The 20,956-nt window shown below is 42.7% G+C and overlaps 1 protein-coding gene across 1 annotated transcript in view; it reads left to right on the forward strand.

The window, feature by feature from the left end:
* The window catches only part of vps16 (VPS16 core subunit of CORVET and HOPS complexes), a 65,613-nt gene that overhangs the window by 23,397 nt on the left and 21,260 nt on the right, over positions 1-20,956 (forward strand). Inside the window, exons 2-15 of the mRNA XM_048535013.2 lie at positions 4,651-4,736; positions 4,863-4,957; positions 5,524-5,652; positions 6,724-6,868; positions 7,892-8,007; positions 9,368-9,490; positions 10,089-10,144; positions 11,135-11,224; positions 12,076-12,170; positions 13,327-13,403; positions 14,366-14,497; positions 16,472-16,599; positions 20,317-20,352; positions 20,692-20,800. Coding sequence (XP_048390970.1) covers positions 4,651-4,736; positions 4,863-4,957; positions 5,524-5,652; positions 6,724-6,868; positions 7,892-8,007; positions 9,368-9,490; positions 10,089-10,144; positions 11,135-11,224; positions 12,076-12,170; positions 13,327-13,403; positions 14,366-14,497; positions 16,472-16,599; positions 20,317-20,352; positions 20,692-20,800 — 1,417 coding nt within the window. The remainder of the gene's footprint in view (positions 1-4,650; positions 4,737-4,862; positions 4,958-5,523; positions 5,653-6,723; positions 6,869-7,891; positions 8,008-9,367; positions 9,491-10,088; positions 10,145-11,134; positions 11,225-12,075; positions 12,171-13,326; positions 13,404-14,365; positions 14,498-16,471; positions 16,600-20,316; positions 20,353-20,691; positions 20,801-20,956) is intronic.

The following is a 20,956-nucleotide window of genomic DNA, read 5'->3' on the forward strand; positions in this document are numbered from 1 at the left end:
CTCTCCCACTCTCCCCCCCCAACACTCTCCCACTCTCCCCCCCCAACACTCTCCCACTCTCCCCCCCCAACACTCTCCCACTCTCCCCACCCCCCAACACTCTCCCCCACCCCCAACACTCTCCCCCACCCCCCAACACTCTCCCCCACCCCCCAACACTCTCCCCCACCCCCCCAACACTCTCCCCCACCCCCCCAACACCCCCCCCCCAACACTCCCCCCCCCAACACTCTCCCCCACCCCCCCAACACCCCCCCCAACACTCCCCCCCCCCCAACACTCCCCCCCCCCCCCAACACTCCCCCCCCCCCAACACTCCCCCCCCCCCCAACACTCCCCCCCCCCCCAACACTCCCCCCCCCCCAACACTCCCCCCCCCCCCAACACTCCCCCCCCCAACACTCCCCCCCCCCCCCAACTCCCCCCCCCCCAACACTCCCCCCCCCCAACACTCCCCCCCCCCAACACTCCCCCCCCCCCCAACACTCCCCCCCCTAACACTCCCCCCCCAACACTCCCCCCCCCAACACTCCCCCCCCCAACACTCCCCCCCCCCCCAACACTCCCCCCCCCAACACTCCCCCCCCCCCCAACACTCCCCCCCACTCCCCCCAACACTCCCCCCCCCCCAACACTCCCCCCCCAACACTCCCCCCCCAACACTCCCCCCCCCAACACTCCCCCCCCCCAACACTCCCCCCCCCAACACTCCCCCCCCCAACACTCCCCCCCCCAACACTCCCCCCCCAACACTCCCCCCCCAACACTCCCCCCCCAACACTCCCCCCCCCAACACTCCCCCCCCCCCAACACTCCCCCCCAACACTCCCCCCCAACACTCCCCCCCAACACTCCCCCCCCCCCCAACACTCCCCCCCCCAACACTCCCCCCCCCCCAACACTCTCTCCCCCCCAACACACTCTCCCCCCTCCCCAACACTCTCCCCCCCCCCAACACTCTCCCACTCTTCCCCCCCCAACACACTCTCCCCCCCCAACACTCTCCCACTCTCTCCCCCCCCAACACTCTCCCACTCTCTCCCCCCCCAACACTCTCCCACTCTCTCCCCCCCCAACACTCTCCCACTCTCTCCCCCCCCAACACTCTCCCACTCTCCCCCCCAACACTCTCCCACTCTCCCCTCCCCAACACTCTCCCCCACTCCCCAACACTCTCCCTCCCCAACACTCTCCCCCCCCCAACACTCTCCCACTCTCCCCCCCCCAACACTCTCCCCCCCCCAACACTCTCCCCCCCCCAACACTCCCCCCCCCCCCAACACTCTCCCCCCCCCAACACTCTCCCCCCCCCCAACGCTCTCCCCCCCCAACGCTCTCCCCCCCCCAAACACTCTCCCACTCTTCCCCCCCCCAACACTCTCTCCCCCCCCAACACTCTCCCACTCTCTCCCCCCCCAACACTCTCCCACTCTCCCCCCCCCCCAACACTCTCCCACTCTCCCCCCCCAACACTCTCCCACTCTCCCCCCCCAACACTCTCCCACTCTCCCCTCCCCAACACTCTCCCCCACTCCCCAACACTCTCCCTCCCCAACACTCTCCCCCCCCCAACACTCTCCCACTCTCCCCTCCCCAACACTCTCCCCCCCCCCCAACACTCTCCCCTCCCCAACACTCTCCCACTCTCCCCCCCCCAACACTCTCCCACTCTCCCCCCCCCAACACTCTCCCACTCTCCCCCCCCCCAACACTCTCCCACTCTCCCCCCCCCAACACTCTCCCACTCTCCCCCCCCCCAACACTCTCCCACTCTCCCCCCCCGACACTCTCCCACTCTCCCCCCCCCCGACACTCTCCCACTCTCCCCCCCCCGACACTCTCCCACTCTCTCCCCACCCGACACTCTCCCCCCCCCCGACACTCTCCCACTCTTCCCCCCCCCAACACTCTCTCCCCCCCAACACTCTCCCACTCTCCCCCCCCCCAACACTCTCCCACTCTCCCCCCCCAACACTCTCCCACTCTCCCCCCCCAACACTCTCCCACTCTCCCCTCCCCAACACTCTCCCCCACTCCCCAACACTCTCCCTCCCCAACACTCTCCCCCCCCCAACACTCTCCCACTCTCCCCTCCCCAACACTCTCCCCCCCCCAACACTCTCCCCTCCCCAACACTCTCCCACTCTCCCCCCCCCCCAACACTCTCCCACTCTCCCCCCCCCAACACTCTCCCACTCTCCCCCCCCGACACTCTCCCACTCTCTCCCCACCCGACACTCTCCCACTCTCTCCCCACCCGACACTCTCCCCCCCCCCCGACACTCTCCCACTCTCTCCCCCCCCCGACACTCTCTCCCCCCCCGACACTCTCTCCCCCCCCAACACTCTCCCACTCTTCCCCCCCCCCAACACTCTCTCCCCCCCCAACACTCTCCCACTCTCCCCCCCCCCAACACTCTCCCACTCTCCCCCCCCCCAACACTCTCCCACTCTCCCCCCCCAACACTCTCCCACTCTCCCCCCCAACACTCTCCCACTCTCCCCCCCCAACACTCTCCCACTCTCCCCTCCCCAACACTCTCCCCCACTCCCCAACACTCTCCCTCCCCAACACTCTCCCCCCCCCAACACTCTCCCACTCTCCCCTCCCCAACACTCTCCCCCCCCCAACACTCTTCCCCCCCCCAACACTCTCCCACTCTCCCCCCCCCAACACTCTCCCACTCTCCCCCCCCCCAACACTCTCCCACTCTCCCCCCCCCAACACTCTCCCACTCTCCCCCCCCCCAACACTCTCCCACTCTCCCCCCCCCCAACACTCTCCCACTCTCCCCCCCCCAACACTCTCCCACTCTCCCCCCCCCGACACTCTCCCACTCTCTCCCCACCCGACACTCTCCCACTCTCTCCCCACCCGACACTCTCCCCCCCCCCGACACTCTCCCACTCTCTCCCCACCCGACACTCTCCCACTCTCTTCCCCCCCCCGACACTCTCTCCCCCCCCGACACTCTCTCCCCCCCCCCGACACTCTCTCCCCCCCCCCGACACTCTCTCCCCCCCCCCGACACACTCTCCCCCCCCCGACACTCTCTCCCCCCCCCCGACACACTCTCCCCCCCCCGACACACTCTCCCCCCCCCGACACACTCTCCCCCCCCCCGACACACTCTCCCCCCCCCGACACTCTCCCCCCCCCCCGACACTCTCCCCCCCCCCCGACACTCTCTCCCCCCCCCCCGACACTCTCTCCCCCCCCCGACACTCTCTCCCCCCCCCGACACTCTCTCCCCCCCCCGACACTCTTTCCCCCCCCCCCGACACTCTTTCCCCCCCCCCCGACACTCTTTCCCCCCCCACCCCCCGACACTCCCCCCCCCCCCCCCCTCCCCCCCCTCCCACCCATCCAGAGGATGTAGGTGTGGCTGGTTTGGCCAGCATTATTGCCCAGAGGACAATTGCTGTGGGGCAGGCAATGCTACACTTGTCCCCACACCTCCTCCCTCACCCCCATCCCAGGCCCCAAGATGACATTCCACATCAAGCAGAGGTTCACCTGCACATCCGCCAATGTGGTATACTGCATCCACTGTACCCGGTGCGACTTCCTCTACATTGGGGAAACCAAGCGGAGGCTTGGGGACCGCTTTGCAGAACACCTCCGCTCAGTTCGCAAAAAACAACTGCACCTCCCAGTCGCAAACCATTTCCACTCCCCCTCCCATTCTCTTGATGACATGTCCATCATGGGCCTCCTGCACTGCCACAATGATGCCACCCGAAGGTTGCAGGAACAGCAACTCATATTCCGCCTGGGAACCCTGCAGCCATATGGTATCAATGTGGACTTCACCAGTTTCAAAATCTCCCCTTCCCCTACTGCATCCCTCAACCAGCCCAGTTCGTCCCCTCCCCCCACTGCACCACACAACCAGCCCAGCTCTTCCCCCCCACCCACTGCATCCCAAAACCAGTCCAACCTGTCTCTGCCTCCCTAACCGGTTCTTCCGCTCACCCATCCCTTCCTCCCACCCCAAGCCGCACCCCCCGCTACCTACTAACCTCATCCCACCTCCTTGACCTGTCCGTCTTCCCTGGACTGACCTATCCCCTCCCTACCTCCCCACCTACACTCTCTCCACCTATCTTCTTTACTCTCCATCTTCGGTCCGCCTCCCCCTCTCTCCCTATTTATTCCAGTTCCCTCCCCCCATCCCCCTCTCTGATGAAGGGTCTAGGCCCGAAACGTCAGCTTTTGTGCTCCTGAGATGCTGCTTGGCCTGCTGTGTTCGTCCAGCCTCACATTTTATTAGCTGACAATTGCTGTGGGACTGGAGTCATTTGTAGCCAGATGAGATAAGGATGGCAGTTTCCTTCCTTGAAGGATGTTAGTGAACTAGATTGTCAGAGAAAAAAAACAATCAACGGTTTCGTAGTTTTTAATTAGACTTTTAATTCCAGGTGTTAATTGAATTAAAATTTCAGCATCTGCCATCAGCTGGATTTCTGAATTAAAGGTCCAGTGATGATACCAATATTTCACCTAATTGAGCCATTACCATGCATAAAGAAAAATAGTCCATCAGAGGGAATTGGCCAGAACACACACACATTTGCTATTTCAGTACTTAATAGTTCATTTAATTTTTTTTATTTTTGTAATTTTACATGTTTTCTCTCTCTGTAAAGGAAATTTAATCTGTATTCTGATTGGAAGATAAAAGAAGACCTCAGTAACTGTTTAATTGCAGCTGCACCATATGCCGGTCCAATAGGTAAGATATTCCATCCTTATTAATATATGTTTTACTACTTTTCCAGTATGAGGAGTGCCATGTTGCTGAAAGAAAAGTTAGATGTGATTGGTGGTAATATGAAGTGGTGATTAATGTCTGTTGCAGCTTTGATCAACGGATCACACAGAGAAAGATCTCCAAGTTTACGGCCTGTAATGGAAATCTACTCTTCATCAGGCAATCGGATTGTTTCTTTACCGGTCAGCTTTATTTTTCTATTATTTCTTGTTATACCAGTCTGAAGCGCAACAGGCAAAGAATTGGCAGTAGCAAATATTGCGCTAGAAATCGGTCTGGCAGTATATGAAGAGGAGGGTAACAGGTAGCATTTCAAGGCAAGGCCCTTGTCTTCAGAATGACAATAGTAGCTCTCATGAATAATCTAAACTTTGCTGAAATAATCTTTTAAAACAGTGTGAAAATTTAAGTTGCAGCTTAATACAAATCCAGAGTGAATTAGGTATTGTTGTATACCTGACTTACAAGTTACTAATTAGTTCAGCCTTGCAGCAAATTTGGGGAAACACTTGATCTCTTAACTGGCCATGAGTGTCCATCTTCTTTCTACAATTTTGTATAGGTTAAAGTTGAGTAGTTGTATAAAAACAAATAACCAGTGAATGTTGATAGGTAGGTACAGCAAAACTTTTATGCTAGCTGAGGTAGCTTTGTTTCACAATTCATGTTCCTTTGCTTGTGTATTAAAGCTGGCATATAAATCTGAAATGAATAATGCTCTCACTTTCTGTATTATTTATCCCTGCAGTGGAAGAGTGGTCATGTTGTTCACATTGGCTGGACTACCAATGAGGATCTACTCTGTATACAGGACGATGGAACTGTTCTCATCCATGATATTTTTGGCTCTTTTAAGAGGCACTTCAGCATGGGAAATGTAAGTTCACTTCAAACATTATACTGTACAAATAAGACATCCTGTAGAAGAATTTACAATTTGGCTGGCTTACCTATGTCATAGAGCATGCTTAATATTCATGAAGCTCTACTTCATGATGATGCAACAACACCTTCAAAAGATGAAAAACAAGGTTGACATAGTGTGGAGCTGAAGGAACACAGCAGGCCAGGTTCAGAAATTTGTGAAGAAGGGTCCGACCCGAAACATCAGCTTTCCTGCTCCTCTGATGCTGCCTCGCCTGCTGTGTTCCTCCAGCTCCACACTGTGTTAAAACCAAAAGAACTGCAGATGGTGTAAATCAGGAACAAAGTTGCTGGAAAAGTTCAGCAGGTCTGGCGGGATCTGTGAAGGAAAAAACAGAGTTAACATTTCAGATCCAGTGATCCTTCCTCACAACAGGACCCTTCTGAGGTGTAATCTCTGACTCCAGCATCGACAGTTCTTACGATTTCTGAAAAAACAAAGTTGATTGGGAGATTGATTATCCTTTCTGAAAATGGCATCCTGTCAGTTATTAGATTTTATATAAAACCTAGATAAGAAATTTTATTCCAATAACTGGACAGATCTCATCACTCTCTTCAAGAAAAAGCAGACCACCCTCTCAATATTGGCACTAAATTTTAACCCTCAGTTGAAAACATGAGAGAGAGATCACATATTCTTTTAATTAACTGTAGAATGTTGCAGTGGTGTCATGTATATCCAGATAGCTGCATTCACAGCAATTGAAAGTTCATAACATTTGTGTAGCATGAGCATAATTTTATTTCCCCACCATCACCTAGCTTGGTTAAAGGTAGTGAAAACTTTAAATCAGTTGAAAATAACTTCTGTTCTCTATTTGCGTAGATGTATTATTTTAAATATTTTTCTCTATTGCATAGCTTGTCTCCCTGCAGCTAACGGTCATTGCTGCCTTTGTCAAGGAGCTTAGTGCAGTGCTTCCGGTATGAGCTCCAAAATGGGTTTCATTGTTGAGTTGACTTTCATGTCACAGATCTTCTAGCTTAGTAATGGAATTAATCTTTTGCTTCCCTGTTGAAGGAGGTGTTGCAGAATCGAGTTGTGGATGCCAAGGTTTTCCCCACTGCTTATGGCTCAGGAGTTGTTATATTAACTGGTGCTTTTAGATTCACACTTGCCACAAATATAGACGACCTCAAACTCCGAAGATTTCCTGAAGTTCCAGGTAAATATTCTACATTCAGTTATGGAATCAAATTTTTTCTGTGTAACTCATCTAAACCAGGCTGTTAGGTTTGTGTACTCATCAGAATTAAGTTGAAATTATGACATTTGTTGTTGAAGTATGTCTACTTCTCCCATAATTTGTATGATATCTGCTAAGATTATGACTGTATATGTAGAAAATTCAGCCTTTTGGTGGACTGACAATTAAGATGTATAATAGAATTTATTGGTTTGTACTGACAACTTGTGATATCACCACTAGCTCAATAATCCCATTTTACCCACTTCTTTTACCATCATAAATTTTGTCACTGTAAATTTGCCTAGTTATGTACATTGTGAAATTCACGCCAAAGCATCCCGTGGCCAATGATGCAGTCATGCTTCTACTTTTAGACAGTAACTTAAAAGGAGGCACATGAGATTTGAACTAATGGATTGTTACTACTTTAGGAAAAAATAAATTGTGCAGAAAACTGAATATATTTATAACTGGACAGTAGAGCTCAAAGGACTGAATAACTTTCTCCTGCTTCTCTGTCTTATGATCTTTCTTCATTGTGCAACAGTGTTCAGTTACAGAGTCAGTGCTGGTCCAAAAACTGATGATTCACATTCTTTCCTATGTAGCAGAAAGGGGTAACTTTCCTGCAGTATTAATAGAAATTGATAGTAGTATAAAATTAGTATTGTCAGATTATATAGATTCAGAAAGATTGCAAATAAATGTTAAAAGGATTTGGTTTTTGGAACACCTATCAAGGGAGGAGATCCAAAGCAAAATTATAGTGACATATTATAATATACGACTGAAAAGTTAGATGTGACTACTGTCTTTACCAGCTTTGGTTTTCTTTTAAAGTGTTTCTGATGTAATACCATTTGGCTAGCAATATTGGCATGTAATACTTAACCATTATCCTCAGAGGATATGAAAGAGAACAAAATACTACGAGGTAATGGAATTTCAAAAGAAAATGTACCAACAAATACAGTATTATGCTTTTTTCATCCCTAACAGGATTGCTGCGACCACCAACATGCTGGGCTGTATTGATGCAAGATCGACAACCCAAAATTGTTCTTGCTAATGGGAAGGATTTATATATCTTAGATAATGCTTCCTGCACATCGGTGGTGAGCAAGAAATCTGCCTGACTGTAATAACAAGTTCTGAACAATTGGTTCATTTTCATACAAGAAATAAAGTACAGTGTGAAGTCTATTCAGAAGTTGGCATATTAAAACTAAGTACCAAGCAGTAAGCATCTGCCACTTGTCAGCTGAGTCACTATTTATGAATATGTGTTTGATCTGAAGAGGTGAGATGCTGTCAGGTGGTCCAGCACCCAATACCTAGTAAATGAATGCAGCATTACTTGGAGTGAGGTATGACAGATCTTTAGGGTAAACTCTCAATTCTTTAAGACTGTAGAATGTGCAGTGACTACTGTGAAGAAGAAAAAGGTAGATGTACACGTAAGAAACTGCTCAGTGGTAACTCTGATTCCTGATTTGTAAGCCAAATAAAATTCTATTTTAAATATTACAGTTTTAAAACAATTACTTAGAAAACAGCAGTGACAACAGTTAGAAACAATAATTGGCAATTGGAACATTCTAAAAGTATAAGTACTATAAATGGGAGTTCATTAATTCCCTCACCTTTAGATGCGCAGAAGAAATGTATTTTTACACAGCATCTTTCGTGATTTTAAGACCTATCAAAGTACATTCTAACCAGTGAGGTAATTTTGAAGGTGTTTGCACACAGCCAGGTTCCATCAACTGGAATGTGATGATTGGATAATCTGGTTAATGTTGGTTGAAAGATAAATGTTAACGGAGACACTGGGCAGATTACGTACTTTTCAGATAATAACCTGGGACTAATTTTTTTTTACCATCACCTGAGACAGCAGTGGGCATCTTGGTTTAACAACTTAACTGAAAGGCAGCAATTCAGACCTTGCAGCACTTACTCAGCATGGGGCTTCAACTTAAAGTTTTTGTTTGAACATGTGACCTTCAGACTTCAAGGCAAGAGTGCTACCACTGGATCATCGCTAAATCTAATGGTTGTTAATGCAAGTAGGAATAATAAGTACTTGTTTCCATGATTCTTCTAAATCAACCTAAACTGATTGATGTGCTATAGTTCAATCTACTGAACTTCTGATAACAATTTAGTTTCATTACTTTTCTAAAGATTACTGCTTCTGAGCAGTCCTCGTGGCACAGACAATTATATATTTAGCCGTGAATTCATCTAAAATTGACCATCCCACGATGAGGTATGCAGTAACTTTCTGATCTTAATCGTGACTGTACTGATGAGACAGACACACTTTTTAATGTTGGGGATAAAGCTCTTTCACTTCTGCAGATCACACCATTTAAGAGGAGCAGAGATATGAGGTCTCTATGCATTCTTGGGGAATAGAAAAAAAGCTAATGATTGGTATTTGGCTAATCTTAAAACATCACTTTTTTGTAGATTCCACCTGGCCTTGGACCGCAAGTCTGTGGATTTACCCAAATTGCTGTTTCGTTCAATTATAAAAGGCTTGCTCTGTATACAGACACTGGTGACATTTGGATGGGTTCTTCATCATTCAAGGTAATGTGAAAAGTCTAACTGTGATTGTAATGAAGTTTTATTTACAGTAACCTGTTCAAATGATTTATTTGGTTAACATAATTTTAGCATTTTGCAACAACTTATTTATTTAGAGCTTTTAAAAATAACACACTTCACAAGAGCATTTCATAATGAATTTGGAGGTCGAGCCATGAGAGAAGTTAAAACGGATAAGTGATGAAAAATTTGGTTAAACGGGGCTGAGAGAATCTGAGTTTCAGGCTTAAGCAATTGAAGGGTACTGGTGCAGTGATTAGAATATGGAATGCTTATGTGATTGAAATTGGAGGTTTGCCAGGTTGGAGGAAGGTACAGAGATTGAGTGGGCAAAGTCATGGAGAGATCTGAAAATCAAACTGACTATATTTTGGATGAGGATTGATTTTTGGATTTGAATTTTGGATGAACTCAAATGTTGTGAGGTGAAAGATGGGAAGCTTCTAGGGATTAGAAAGGGTAATGTTTATATAATTTTTAATGAAGCTGCTTTTTAATCTAAGTATACAAACTGTGAAAACTAGATTTATTTTCTGTATTAGTTAGTACACAATTAAAAGTTTGTGCTGCTTTGTTCTAGGACAAATTGTGCGTAGTTGAGACAAACTTCAAAACAGCGCCTAAGCAGTTTGTCTGGTAAGTGGTTGTTGTAGCTTTGATTCAAATGTATTTAAGTTTCATTTTTGTTTTTGTGCCAACATGAGACAGTTGTGGACAGTGGAGAACATGTAAGTTTGCCAATATCAGAATAAGTAACTCAGGGTTACTTCCTGAAAAGGGAGAAGTTGTTTTCTAAAAGGATACTTGCCAAAAAAAGGAGATGCTGAAAGGGTACTCCTTGTCTGGGCTGGGGGTGTGCAGGTTAGTTGGGGGGAGTTGATGGAATTAGGGGTGAGTAGTTTAAAAATAGAGTCTCCCATTTAAAGGGTCACAAATATTCTGAATCCTGTTCCTGAGAAAGCAAGGCAGGCTGGGTCATTGAATATATCGAAGGCGAAGCGAGAGTTTTTTGTTCTGTACGGAAGTCGTGGATTATGGGGTCAAAAAGAAAAGTAGAGTTAAAGCCACTGGATTATTAGCCATGATATTATGATATTATTGAATGGCAGAACAGACTTAAGGCTTGACAGCCTCCTCTTCCTCCTGTTATGTTTTTATGCTTAGAGGGAAGGGTGATGGCTTTCAGAAATTTGTTAGTCAAATAATCTTGCTAAATGTTCCCTCTCAATAGCTGATTTTCAGTTACACTCAAAATGCATTAAAATACTTTTCAAAAACCTTTTATATTTCTTTCTGACATCATAACACTTTACAAGTAAAATGTAGGTACATATAATTATGCAAGAAAAGGCTAGCCATTTGGCTGCATCAGTGTTCAAAAAGCATAGATTTCTTTCAGATGCAAAATGACTGTTTATTCCTGAATATCCTAAATGTTGTAATTTATTTGTATCTGCTTCTTAATAATTTTGCTGGTGTGATGTGTAGTGTTTTGTAATAAATCCTCACATTTAACAGTAAACTAATGATTAAGTCCTAAAAGACCCCATATTTAATAATGTTTGTTCATGTGAAAAAACTGAAGATGGATGTTGACTTTGGTAACCTTTCCCTTTCTGTTTTTAGGTGTGATAGATCAAAAAGCAACAATCCAACTGTAGTTGGCATTTGGGATAAAGTACTTTTTATAACAGGGGAATCAAACGAGACCATTAAGTATCCTTACAATGTCACTAGCATTGGTTCCTGTAATCACTAAATGCCTTCTGTGTTAGATGTAGTATCAAAAGGACCATGATAGGCCATCAGGTCAGTTCGAGAGTCCAAAATATGTACGGCAGTAAGCCATTCCACACTCTCAACTTTATCGGCACAACTTCCCAGAAATTTCACGTGCTTTCAATACCAGAGTTATGTTAGTTCTTGATTTTGAGATCAAACAGATTTAGGATTGGTGTGAAAGAGCAAGAAAATAATCTGCAGAAATGTTTTTTTCTTGTGGAACAGCATTGATTTCTCCATGACTCAAATCAATGTTGAAATCTTGTTATGGTTCTCAGTGCGTAAAAGTGTGAACAGTGTCTTTTGGTCTAGGGCAGGAGAAAATAAACAAAACATAATTGCTATTGCACAACAGTTTTTATCTCGAGAGCAGGAAAATGAGACAAACACAAAATCGAAGCGTTAAGAAAAATGAAGTTGCAACAAAAAATGTTCTGGATTATCTTGAGTATCTATTATTGGGTATATTCAAGGATGAAATGTACAGATTGTAGCCTGTTCAGGAATCAAGACAAATAGAAAGCAGGTGAAAGGTCAACCATTACCATATTGAAAGGTAGGGCTACCTTGAGGCCTTGTCTAGTTCTTGTCTTTTGACATTTTAATAAAAATCATTAACGACAATCTGTGTTGGCTCCACTTTGCTGTCAAGTGAAGTAGTCTGCAGCCATCTAACTGAGAAGTGAGTAGTTGTTTTCAGTCCCTTTGGTTATGCCCTTCTGCCCATTGTACAATCCATAAATGTTTTTTAAACATTTAAATTTAAATCTTTAACTGAAGTTCAGATTTTATCAAGATGAAGATATTCACTTGGTGCCTGAGGTCGATGGTGTTCGAATTATTAGTCCTTCTAATCATGAATTTCTACATGAAGTCCCACGTAAGTTCTGTGCTTATTCAGTGAGGAGAGATGGTATTTGATATTTGTAGTCTGATTTTATGAGTGTACTATCTGCAATCCTGGGCATTTCTGATAGAAACAAAGTACTGGAAAAATGCAACTTCAGAAAGTGAGAAGATGTAAAACAAAATGTTTTGAGTGATGTATGTTCTTTGTTCAATTTTTACCTCTCTTAGATTTTTCTAAACCTGATTTGTAGTTCTAGTATTTTCTATTGCTACAAAACACAAGTTTATATCTCTGTGTTAAGCTTCTAAATCATCCTTGGTACCCCATGCATAAATCAATATATATTGTAATTGGTGTTAAGATTGCCAGACAAGACTCTGGCAATGTCTCTTTCTGGAAGATCACTTCTTGACTAAGCACAGTATTCATTATGGCTCTTATCCATTGCCTTTGTTACCTCCAAAACTTAAATTACTCCAATGTAGTCTTGGCTTCTCTCCCACTTTAATGCTCAGTAAATTTGAGGTGTTCAAAAGCTCGCTGCCTGTGTCTTCCACAAGTTCCATATCATCTCTGTCCATGCTGACCTACATTATTGTACGGTCATACAAGGTCTCAATTTCAAAATTCTCATCCTAGATATCCTTTTCTTTTGTGTAATATCTTTCAATATGAGTTATGTGTTCCTCCCAGAGACCAACTTTGGTCTCTTGGCCATTCCCGGTTTTTCCACCGTTAGCGGGTGTGTCATCTATTGTCCAGCTCTCAAGCCTTGAAACACTCTTCCTACACCTCCTTGCCTCTTGCTTTAAAACCAATCTTAAACCCTAGTTTGACCAAGCTTTTGGTCATCTGATCTGATGTCTCCTTAGTGGCTCGATGTCATATGTTGTTTGAGAAGACCCTTCTGAAGCAAAGAAGGACATTATCATAAACACGCTTAGGTGTGCTACATTACATTGGACAAAGTAGGCAATGTATTTCATAAGCAATTGATATCAGAAATGCCTTTTCTTCAAAAAAAACACTTGATTTGAAACATTTCAGATATTCATGTTGTACAATGCTTCTAAAATTAGAAAACCATATTAACTTGGGCTGCTGGCATCTCTTTAAATATAGTTTGGTGACAGGTTCATGAATTCTGCTAACTCCTTGTGTCATTGAACTTTGGCTTTGCTTTCAGCTGCTTGTCAAGATATTTTCAAAATTGCCTCAATGGCACCTGGTGCACTTCTGCTGGAAGCTCATAAAGAATATGAGGTACGTTGTCCTGTTGCCTTTCCTGTAATTTTACATATAGAGTAATTGCATGAATGTTTTAAGCTTCCCTCTAAACTTCAAGAAATCCCGAACTCCTCTGCCATATCCCATCTTACACAAACCCTTTTTTATCCCTATCACCCTAATCTTGATTGCTTTCAGTCCTATGAAACCATGCTTTTAACATGTTCACTATCGGTTAAACCCTCCATTGCCTCATCTCTGCTTTCTCTAAAATTCTCTCTCTCACCCTCCCCTCCACCATTTGCCTCTAACTGTCCAGGCCGCAAGCTCAGGAATTCCATTTCTAGTTGGTCGTTGGGCAGGTCTGTCAAATCTTTGTTTACAGCTCTGCCAGAATTGCCCATGGAACTCCTGAGCCTGTTGCTCTTTAAGTTAATATGGGTGATCCAAATCTCAACTCAACAATAATATTTCTAAAACACTGCCTAGATTTGGTCTCCACAACAAAGGTAAGTGCATGGTCTGTATCTAGGCCAAGACTGGCGCTTTCTGCTATAATTGTATTTTTCAATTCCTTTCAATACTCTTCTTGTTCAGAATGCAGACCCGAGGGGGTGGTTTATAAACCTTATTGCTGAACTGACATGAATGATAAATATCCTTTTGAGAAGTGCCCCAAACACTGAACATATGCTGTTTGTGCAATTTCTCTATTTAGTTCAGGTCAATCTCTGCCAGATAGTTTTTACATGTGAAATGAAATAAAGATCAGCTGTGATTGAAGCTCGGTGTTGAAAGTTGGCACCAAACCTGAATCCGTGGAGCTGGGTAGAGAGATCAGGACTGTGACAAATGTCCTTGCATTAATGGGGTTTGACTTTTGGAGGAAAGAAAGTACATTTTTATTTATGTCCTGCTGGACTTTACTTGTGAAATAATTTTTGGAATGTCATTTTTATGTCTGTTAGATTAAATGTAATCCTAATTTGTATTCGTAGAAAGAGAGTCAGAAGGCAGATGAGTATTTACGAGAGATCAAAGAGCAAAACCTCTTGTTTGAAGCTGTGCAGCAGTGCATTGAGGCAGCAGGCAATGAATATGAACCTGAGATGCAGAAATCCCTGCTGAGGGTAAGAATAGCATAATATACATTTTGTAGATCTAGTACGAGGAAATGTAAGAGCGCATTCTTATCCTGTTGTAGAATTTGTTGTTTAACCCCTGGGGTGGGTCTAATTGACATCTTGTGATGTTTAAGAGTTTATGATTTATTTTCTGTTTGTGCAACCATTCCGTAATTAATTTTTATGCAAGGCTTTCATATGAATGGTTAAAATACACAATTGGTGGCAATTGGCCCAAGGTGTGTGGGCTGGCTGCGAGAGCACCTAAGTCATTGCCATTCTTGTGTATTTCAGCAATGTATAATAACCAAGAAGAATTGAAAGGCTATGACCAATAATGCATAATTTTCTCCCTTGTTTTCCGTATTATCCTAGGATGAACCTCATCCATCCTGGTAACTTATCAACTTTTTAAAAAATATAGCCTTTCTAATACAACCTTTTCGTCACGTTTTAGTACGCGGGTTTTGCAAGTAATCCTGTATGAAAACCGAAAGAACTGCGGACGCTGTAAATCAGGAACAAAAACAAAGTTGCTGGTAAAGCTCAGTAGATCTGGCAGTATCTGTGGAGGAGAAAACAGAGTTAACGTTTTGGATCCGGTGACCCTTCTTTAGAACAGGAAAGGTCACCGGACCCAAAACGTTAACTCTGTTTTCTCCTTCACAGATGCTGTCAGACGTGCTGAGCTTTTCCAGCAACTTTGTTTTTAATCCTGTAAGTGATTTAGGTTGAAATGTGTGACTGAGTAAGGGGAAATTGTCATTCTTGTTTATAAAGCTCAAATCATCCAGCCTTAGACTTTCTAAGTTGGCATTTGGAACATTTTAAGTTAGGAAAATGTGAACTTTTGGTTCCTCTACATTAAGATTTATAGTATTCTTGAAGGAGCGCATCTTTTGTTCTTTTAAGAAAGTTCTGAATGAAACATGTAATTTTAATTTCTGATGTACAAATAAATAACTTTATTTATTATCAACATTATCAAGCTGAGAATGGCAGTGGAAAGCGGGTTGAATTGTTCTCAGATCCTAAGGGTTCCGCATGGATTTTAGGTTTCTGTGAACCTGTCATCTGACTTCTGTATTTTATGAATATGATCTTTTATATATTGCGTAAGAAATTTCATCAGTAATTGTAGTCCTTATTTTGCTTTGGGAAGCTGACATTCTTTCTTAAGTTAACTCAGGGGATGTTTCATTTCATTATTTATAAAGGCTGCAAAGGAGTATATAAATTTGCAAAAAGTCACTCAAATGGAAACTATTGAAATAAAACATTTCTCTGATCAATGAATTAACTCATGAGGCTCATAAACCATCAAACCAGAAAGGTTCCTGGCAATCTACATTCCAAAATTCTTAAAAATTATGGAGGTGATTTATTTAAGCATGCAGTCACTCAATTTTTTTTATGCTATTGTATATGCATGCCAATTTAGAGAGCTACTTGTGTGGGAACTTTCAGGTTGCTTCGCTGGTGCAGAGTTTAACAGGGACCTTGGTTCCATTCCTGTTTCATGTCTAGTTGCTTTTACATGAATCTTAAGTAAGATACTCTGGTGAATTTCAATATCCATAAATTGCACAGCTATAGTGGTGATGATCACATGAGTCAAATGCTGCCAAAATTCATCATTTGCATTCATGAATTAAGATAGTCATTTGAGTAAAGGGTGGTTATGATTTGGTACCTCAACAAGACATCATCACTTGAATGGCAGAACATTGAAGAGGGTGTAATAAAGTTAATGGCTTATTGTCATGTTGTAGAAGGTAATGTGATCATGTTATGGTAGCTGGTGGCATTAATTTAGGATAAGATGTTGTGTCAGAATATTTATCTTCTGTGTGACCATTAGGTGGTTGAAACTTCAGAAACTGTTCATATTTATTTCCTCAATCTCAAAATGAGAGGAGTTAAATTTAAATTCAGCTGTGCAGTATATACTGACCTTGGTGCTATTTACTTTATTCACAGGCAGCCTCCTTTGGTAAGTGCTTCATCAGCAATTACCCACCAGATACTTTTGTGAAGATGGCCCGAGATCTGCGTGTATTGAACGCAATGCGAGACTATACTATCGGCATTCCTCTTACTTATCCTCAGTATCCTTGTATGTGATCTATGACTAGAGTGATTTTGCAGCAATGATTTTAATGCTTTTTTGGATCTGCATATGTTATATCAAAAGATTGTTATTTTATTTCCAGTTATTTATTGAGTCAGATACATTATAGTCCTGAAAATTCACAAGCAAAAATTAAAGAAATAGTCAACAAAGAGGACCCATCATTTGTGGTTATCCAAAGTAATTATAAAAGGTATCAGACTTTAGGAAAACACATTTAACTGCATAAAGTTGAATGGTACGTCAGATGAAAGGGCAGATATGAAGAACAGTGGAGATTAACTAAAAGCTGCTGGATAAAGAAATTGAAGTATGAGAGAAAGTTAGTTGCAAACATTAAAAACTCTAGCAAGAGTTTCTGCAGATAGTTAAGCAAATGAGTAAGTAAAGTGAGTGTTTAAAAAATGAAAATGGGGAGATATTTATGGATAATAAGGAAATAGAGGATGAAATGAACAAATATTTTGCTTCCTTCACTGTAGAGGATATGATAGAGATGAAGGGGACAAGGAGAAACTGAGTGAATTTGCAATCACCAGAGAAGTGGTGCCAAACAAATGTATGGACTTGCAGGTTCACCAATCTCTGCTTTCAGATGGACCTCACCCTAGGGAGATGGCTAATAAGGTGGAATACTAAATTTTCATTATCCACGGGCTATAGGGCATGACTTTCCTGAAAATAACAGAAAAGCAGATACCACTACCAAGTAACTGTCCTGTCTACTGTGATGGACGACATGATTAGCCAAGATGAGTCTGAGTAAAACAAAAGATGGGGTCTGGAGCTGCCGTTGTGAGTACATAGATCCACTGGTAGCGTATCTGCAGATAACAAAGGCTGAGTGTAGATGCATTGGTGTTAATTTTCTAAAATTCCCCAAATTCAGGAAAGGTTCCATCAGATTGGAAAGTGGGAAATATAGCTCCTCTATTCAAGAAGGGAGGGAGGCAGAAAATATGAAGTAGGTTTATTCTCATGTGTACTCACATGAGTACAGTGAAAAGTTTACAAAGTCGCCACTTACGGCACCATCTTAAGTACAACGTTACCTAGATACAGATTCTTAGAAATAAAGTAGAAAAGTGAAGAAATAAAAAAAAAAGTTCAGAATTACAGTGCTACCAAGCAGAGAAATTGGAGCAGACAAGTCCTCCAGTCTGAGCTGGGGCCTCTCCTCCAGTCTGGCTAGCACACTGTCAGCTCTGATACCATCTGTCTGAGGACAAGATGTAAATTGAAAGAGAAAAAAATGGAAGGAAATGGACAAACTCGGGAGCCCTACTCTGATGCCATCTTGGATCAATCATCTTGGATAACATCAAGATATTTACAATATTTCAAAGAGGACGAGCTTACGGAAGAACATATATAGGTTGAATGAATAAACAACAATCTAGCATTTGGAATTAATGTGGGACAACGTGAAGTTGTTCACATTGACACAGAAAAAGCAAAGTATTACATATATGGAGAATAACTGCAGAGGAATTTAGGTGTGCCAATTCATGAGTCACAAAAAGTTACTTTGCAGGAACATCACATAATCAAAAAGACTAATGGGATGCTATCCTTTATTACAAGAAGAATTGAACATAAAAGTAAGGTCAGAAACAAAAACAGAAATTGCTGGAAAAACTCAGGTCTGGCAGTGTTTGTGGGCAAAATATAGACTAAGCACTTCAGGTCTGGGTCACCAGCCCAAAATACTAACTCTGCTTTCTCTCCACAGATGTTGCCGCAAATACTGTCAGATCTGCTAAGTTTTTCCAGCAGTTTGTTTTTGTTTCTGATTTCCAGCATCTGTAGTACTTCTCTTTTTTTAAAAATTGAGCTGAATTAGCTTCATTAGTTTCATGTCCTCAAATAAGTACAGTGAAAAGTATACAGGACCTTGATGACACCATATCTTGCAAGTTGTGTGTACTTTCGGCTTCCTTATGTGAGGAAGAATGTAAATACATTGGAACTGCAGAGGAGGTTTGCTGGAATGAAAGTTACAATTTTGAAAAAATTATGACACAAATGCATGAATCTTGAATAATCTTAAAGTCAATGTAGAAAGGATGATTCCTTGTGTGTCAATGCAGAACCAGGGTCCCTATTTTAACATTAGGTCTTTTAGGGAGAGATGAGAAAACCATTTTCTGTGAGAATTATGCAGTTTTGGAATTCCCAGAAGGTGGTGAAGGCAGGACCATTCAGCATCTTTTAGGCAGAAGTTGATTCTTGTTGGGAAAGGATGTTTAAGGTTGTCGGGGGTGGGTGGGAATGTGGAACACAAATAATCTTATTGACTCAGGCTGAAGAGGATGAATGTCTATTTTTGCTTCTATTTGGTAAGTTTGTAATGATACATATTATCCTTCAATTTTCATTAGTCGTCATTCTTACTAGAATTTTTCTCCCTAATGTAGAATAGAACAGTTTTTTTTACAAGATGCAATCAAAAATTCAAAATTAAATCCTCAATTATAAGAGGTTATAGTGCAGTCTTAGCTTCTCATGCCAGTCTTGATTGTCATTTGATCTTGATTCCTTTTGGTGGGTGATGTGTGCTAGCTGCTGAGCTTATAGATTATATGATGAGTTTGTTTTAGGGTGAAGACCTGATCATTCTCGGCTTCTGGTGCCCAGGCTTCATGGTGCTGGCAACCCAGGAGAATGTAAAGTTCCAAAACATTAAGTCTCACCATTAGAAGTGTTACTATAAGTGATGTCAGCAAGGATTATAAAAAGACAAAACATTCAGTTGAATAAAATTTGAGAAATCTATTTTTCGATGAGCTCACTATCCTATAGTTATTACAAAGTAAGATTTACATTTGATGGATTTCTGATACTTGTGTATGTGTTTGGGAGGCTTTGTGATTGCTTTAATTGACCTATTAGGTGCAAAATTGATTAAAGCCATCATCTAATCCTGCAAATTAGATCATGGCATTGAAATTTACCTGTGTTTTCTTCATTCTAACAATTGTACTGAGACATCAAAGTCGTTGATGTAGACTGTCAGCATTAATATCACTGAACAAACTCATAAAATATTTTGTCATTCATTATGCAGAATAATGGTAAGAGAATATTGTATTATGCTAATTTAATAACTAAACACAGATTGTGTTGCCACAGTCTGTTGTTGGCATGATTGTATAGTTGGGAAGCACTTGCTGAATTTTCATGAGTTCACTAATGACTCCACCAACAGAATTTAAACTAATCAGTTGAGTTGGTAATGTGGCTCTCATTTACGTTTTCCTAGAAGTGACATATATTCGTATGCATATCTGAAAACCATGGGTCCGAGTTCTTGTTCTTCATGACAACATCTCAACCAGTCAGTGTTGACTTGCCAACTATTCCTCATCCTTCACTCTTGTACAATGAATTGTTGTGATCATTTTAAAATTTGCTTTCTTGTATTTGCCTTGAGTGCAAGTTGAAAAGCTTTAGCACATGTTTCACTTTTCAACAAGATGTAACAGTGGAATATCTCTGATTCTGGAATTTTGTGAAGGGGTGTTACCTTTACGTTTGATTCTGTTTTGTTTCAGTTGTAAATCTTTAATTTGTACTTATCTTGTGGTATTTGATATAATTTTTCGGAGCCTCTTCTATTGGGATAATTTTATAAATTTAAAGCTAGTAAGGATAATTAATTTATTTTCAAGTTTTCCTCAACGTATAATTTCAGATATAAACAGCTCACTATTGAAATTCTAATAGACAGGTATCTTATGAAGTACTGAACATGCCTATATTTAGAATGATTTTGCTTCAAAAGTACAGTGAATGTTTCTACTCTCCTGAAATAGGGCTGACTAATTTAATCACAGCTTTCTTCAGATTTGCTGCTGAGCTGGCTCTTCAGCGTTTAACGGTACATTGGGATAAAATTATTACATTTTACAAATGTTTTGGCAGGGATAGGGCTAACCAAAATCATGCCACATAATTGTTAACTGTGGTTCTATATTTGACCAATCTATAGATTGATATTCCTGTGATTATCAAAATGTTAATAGGGAATAGGATGGTTTCAATCCTGCTTATATGTTCCTTTCCTCAGATTAATTTTGCGTAGACTGTACCCTCTTGCAATAAGGATTTGTAAGTACATGAAAATATCAGAATTGCAGGGAGCAAGTCGGATCTTGGCTCACTGGGCCTGTTATAAGGTAAATGGTACAACCTTGTTTCCTTCTTCAGATACTCAGAAATCCAACTGTCTTTGCACTTCATTGAAGTTATAAGTATCTACTGTTTCTGATCATGCAGCTTTTAATAGCTTGGGAGACATTGTGATTGCTTTAATTGACCTATTATGTGAGCAA

The sequence above is a fragment of the Stegostoma tigrinum genome, chromosome 7, assembly GCF_030684315.1.
Source record: "Stegostoma tigrinum isolate sSteTig4 chromosome 7, sSteTig4.hap1, whole genome shotgun sequence".
Taxonomy (NCBI): domain Eukaryota; kingdom Metazoa; phylum Chordata; class Chondrichthyes; order Orectolobiformes; family Stegostomatidae; genus Stegostoma; species Stegostoma tigrinum.